Below are 5,143 nucleotides of genomic sequence, written 5' to 3'. Positions count from 1 at the left end.
TCTCTTAATTGTCAGGAAGCATGGGATGGACTAAATTCACAGTATTGGTATTCTACTACCTCTTCACCACCTAAATCATCAAATCACATTTAATTAAAAAATCTGAGAAAATACACATGTGAAACACAGAAAATAACTTCTGCCTCAGTCAATAGTTAATAATAAATCAAACAAAAACTGTAATAACTTTAATAAAACAACTTGTAAAACAACATACAAAATACAACATACAAAATAACAATGTAAAACAATATAAAAACATATTGCCATACATAACAAATAAAAGAAGAGAAAGAATGTTGTAAAATGTAAAAAGCAATGTCTTAACCTAACCTCCCCCCTCCAACCGAACTGTTAGAAATGCTAGCAACCGAACTTGATCACTACTTGATCCACACCAATTCCTCTTATCGCTACAAAGACATAGACACCACAGCCATTTTGTCATTGAGTTTAGAGTCAAGCTTCAGGTCTGTAGCGAGGGTATTGGTGTTCCGGGTCGTTCACGTCCCACAGCCTCTCGAACTCTCCGATGAAGGGCTGGACCAGGTCCGGCTCCTCCGTGACCAGGATGTTCTCCTTGTTACACTGGACGGCCGTATCGGTCCAGTTGAGGGAACCCATGATCAGACGGCGCCCGTCCACCACCACAAACTTGTGGTGCATGAGCGCGCCGCCCATGTCACACCTCACATTGATACCTGAAGGAGATGAGGAGGCCACACACACACACACAGAGGAGAATCATGTCAGGAGAATCATGTCAGGTGAATCATGTCAGGTGAATCATGTCAGGTCAGTCATGTCAGGAGAATCATGTCAGGATAATTACATCAGGTGAATCGTGTCAGGTCAGTCATGTCAGGTGAATCATGTCAGGTGAATCATGTCAGGAGAATCACATCAGGTGAATCACGTCAGGTGAATCATGTCAGGTGAATCATGTCAGGTGAATCATGTCAGGAGAATCATGTCAGATGAATCATGTCAGGTCAGTCATGTCAGGTGAATCATGTCAGGTCAGTCATGTCAGGAGAATCATGTCAGGTGAATCATGTCAGGAGAATCATGTCAGGTGAATCATGTCAGATGAATCATGTCAGGAGAATCATGTCAGATGAATCATGTCAGGAGAATCATGTCAGGTGAATCATGTCAGATGAATCATGTCAGGTCAGTCATGTCAGGTGAATCATGTCAGGTGAATCATGTCAGGTCAGTCATGTCAGGAGAATCATGTCAGGTCAGTCATGTCAGGAGAATCATGTCAGGTGAATCATGTCAGGTCAGTCATGTCAGGAGAATCATGTCAGGTCAGTCATGTCAGGTGAATCATATCAGGTGAATCATGTCAGGTGAATCATGTCAGGTGAATCATGTCAGGTCAGTCATGTCAGGAGAATCATGTCAGGTGAATCATGTCAGGTGAATCATATCAGGTCAGTCATGTCAGGTGAATCATGTCAGGAGAATCATGTCAGGTGAATCATGTCAGGTGAATCATGTCAGGTCAGTCATGTCAGGAGAATCATGTCAGGTGAATCATGTCAGGTGAATCATGTCAGGTGAATCATGTCAGGTCAGTCATGTCAGGTCAGTCATGTCAGGTGAATCATGTCAGGAGAATCATGTCAGGTCAGTCATGTCAGGTGAATCATGTCAGGTGAATCATGTCAGGTGAATCATGTCAGGTCAGTCATGTCAGGTGAATCATGTCAGGTGAATCATGTCAGGTCAGTCATGTCAGGTGAATCACGTCAGGTGAATCATGTCAGGTGAATCATGTCAGGTGAATCATGTCAGGTGAACCACGGAGTGAACCAACTGTGTGACCGTGACCCTAACAGATTTGGAAAAGGTTAGTGGAGACAGGCCCTGCATAGTCAACCAGCATCCCCTTCTCCCCCCCCCTTTCTCTCACACACATTTTAATTGACTGTGTTGTCAGGTTGCCAATTCAGTAGGGGATAGTGTATCTTTAATTAAGTTAAAAGTGGCAGGAGGAGGAAGAGGGAGAGAAAGAGAGAGTGAGGCATTCATATAACATCAACAGAAACCATCTCCGGTTTCTCTGGATTTCAGTGACTCAGAGGGCTTGTGCTGGCAAGTCCCCCTCAGGGCAGTTCTCGTCAGCTACCTATTCATCACCACGGGGGTACCAGGTGTACCAGGTGGTGGGTCCGCTGACGACTCTCTCTCTGTTTAGTACAGACAGAATGGAACAGACCTGATGAGCAAGAGAGTTCCCCTCATCAGCGTCCCTTCAAGGCGGCATATAAATAAGCAGCACAGGCGTTATATTTAGCTGACTAGACGGGGGGAGCTCAGGGTGCTGTTTGACATACGTGACAGCAGCTGGTGAAACCGGGAATAAGTCGCCAACCGACTTGGCGACCGTTCAGACTTTTTTATTCAGAAAAATGAAAATAAATGTCAGCGTTATTGAAAATCTCACTAGTCAAGCCAAAACATTGCAATGCAACGGATTCAGTGAGTAATCCACACTACTACCTAGTTAGGTAGTGGGGATTACTCACCGAATAGGTAGTGGTAGTAGTTAGGTAGTGGGGAATACTGCGTTGTAATGTTTTGGCTTGACTAGCGAGTGTGTCATTGACATTTTGATTGGTTGGTCGACTTGTTCCCGGTTTCACCAGCTGCTGTCACATATTAGGAGAGGGCAACAGGTTACTGTGGCTTTATGGAAACATCTGTTTGTTATCTGTATCAGCCCGTAAACTCCCTACTGGGTAATCCCTTCATTCTGCAGGTAAACGATTCCTCCCCTCCCCTCCACTCCCCTCTCCATGCCTCCTTCTCAAACTGTATTGGAGTAAAAGGTCAGCAGGGAAGAAACTTGAACCTTAAACCTTAAACCTAAACCTAGGGCCTTTTCAGCCGCAGCCCTGTCCCTCTGGAACGCCCTCCCCAACCACAACAGACAGACAGGCCAACACCCTCCCAACATTTTAACAGGCCCTCAAAACCCACATCTTCAAGCTCGCCTTCACCAGTTAACCCGCTCCCCCTCCCCATCCCATGTGTCCCCAGCACTACCTTAATTAGGCCCCTATACTTTCTTTTTTTTCTTCTTTTTTTTAAAATTATTACTACTCGACCTTTTCAGTTTGTAAAGCGTCTTTGAGTGTCTAGAAAAGCGCTATATAAGTCTAATGTATTATTATTATTATTATTATTATTATTATTATTCTCTTCTATTGCACTTGGAGAAGGAGGACTCAGCCTGTGGAGTTCGCTACCGTGCGTACCTGCCCTACGGAGGGTCCCTATCCGGGAGTCAGCGATGAGTGTGTTGGCCAAATGGGTGAGGATACGGATGACGAAGCCCCTGTTCCTGTTACGTAGCATTAGCAAGGCACGGCTAAGCTGTGAGTTGGTGAAGGAAAACACACACAGGTCCAAGGAGGTGGTAGCAGACAGGATGTGGCCCAGGAGGCGAGAGAAGGAAGTCTCCCGACCATGTGGCATTGGACAGGTGCACGGGTATGGGTCTGGGTGTATGGGTCTAGGGGGGGAAACAGTGAAAGAGGGGGAGGAGGGGGGGGGTTAGGTTAAAATAGCACTGTGGAGGACTTGTCAACAAATGTAATTTGTTGTAAATGTAAATACACTTCATATAGCCTAGATGGATTATTACTTGATTAATACCTATATTAGCCACTCGCTCAAGACGTGGCATGTAGCAAAGACTCCATAAGCAAGGTTCTTCTCAACACAATTAGACACTGATATTGTGGGCACTGACATAGTGTAATTGAACGGAAAGGTGGAACAAAGTGTTGGTTACATTGAAGTAGTGAAGAGGTGTTCTACGCATCCGTCCTCTGAAGGGAAGAAGAACACCTCTTTCAGGGGCCCTCGCCCTCGCCTGAAGCGACGGAAGAGCCAGCACAGGCCTTTGCTGACGGTAAGGCCCAGGCCCACCCACAGGCCCGCGGTAACTGTCCGCACCACTGACATCTAGAAAGGACGGAGGAGGAGGAGGGGGGGAGAGAGGGAGAGAGAGAGAGAGAGAGAGAGAGAGAGAGAGAGAGAGAGAGAGAGAGAGAGAGAGAGAGAGAGAGAGAGAGAGAGAGAGAGAGAGAGAGAAAGGACTTGATGAGAAAAAATGTTGATGAGAGTTCAGGATGAATGTTCCTCTAAAAACCATTCATCTATCTTCTGTTTCAGTATCTATCTCTATATTTTGATTTGTAAAAATGCATTGTATTGAGACGTTGTGATAATGTCCTTTGAATAAAACTTGACATTATGGTAGATTGTTGTCTGAGTTGTGGACTTTTTTAACAGTTTGCAATCAAGCCGATGAGTGTTTGCAACACACCTGCAACACATGTCGGTTGGAGGAAGACTGGAGGGTGGCTTGCTTCATTACTAGCATTTCTAACGGACTTCTTGGTTCAATGCTAGCATTTCTAACGGACTTCTTGCTTCATTACTAGCATTTCTAACAGACTTCTTGGTTCATTGCTAGCATTTCTAACGGACTTCTTGCTTCATTGCTAGCATTTCTAACAGACTTCTTGGTTCATTGCTAGCATTTCTAACGGACTTCTTGGTTCATTGCTAGCATTTCTAACTAATTACATTTCTAACTGACTGTTTATGGACTAATGGGCACATGTAAAGGGCTACACATTTCTCTGTTAATTCTGGACACAGCTGACTAGATGGCCTGTCTATTTAACTAGCTAGTCGTTAGCTTGACTGGCTATGCAACCTACCCCCTTGGTTGAAGCACTTGCTCGACCTGTTTTCAGTCAGGGAAGTTTTCCAGCGCTGTGGACGTCCAGGTCACTCGCCACGTTTGTGTGTAAGTATTACAAATACTGTTGTACAAATACTTGTTGTACAAGTACAATGGTGTACAAGTACAATGTTGTACAAGTACAAATACTATGTACAAATACTGCAGAGGCTGTTGTCAAATGGCGATTTTCTTTGGCGCCACTTTGTGGATGAGGGAGGCGAAAGAAGAGGTGGAGGAAGGGCACTGTCAAGCAAATTGACAGACAGTTCTCCAAACCAATAGTTCGCGGAGAGCGCTGTAACTTTTACGCCAATCAGATGACAGACTTTACTGTCAACTTCCGGATGTCGTGAATCTCGCAGTCAGACTTCC

General features: G+C 45.0%; 1 protein-coding gene across 1 annotated transcript; it reads right to left on the bottom strand.

Annotated features, from left to right (window-relative positions):
- Nucleotides 1-459: 459 nt before the first annotated feature.
- On the bottom strand, nucleotides 460-3,981 carry LOC308149982 (mitochondrial cardiolipin hydrolase-like; the record flags this gene model as incomplete). The annotated part of the gene is made up of 3 exons (XM_080522857.1): nucleotides 460-701; nucleotides 3,270-3,526; nucleotides 3,809-3,981. 3 exons carry the CDS (start codon nucleotides 3,979-3,981, stop codon nucleotides 460-462), a joined length of 672 nt encoding a protein of 223 aa, XP_080378983.1.
- Nucleotides 3,982-5,143: the final 1,162 nt, after the last annotated feature.

Source organism: Nansenia antarctica, assembly GCF_963989245.1.
Source record: "Nansenia antarctica genome assembly, chromosome: 2".
Classification (NCBI taxonomy): Eukaryota; Metazoa; Chordata; class Actinopteri; order Argentiniformes; family Microstomatidae; genus Nansenia; species Nansenia antarctica.
This window is presented reverse-complemented; position numbering and strand designations above follow the sequence as displayed.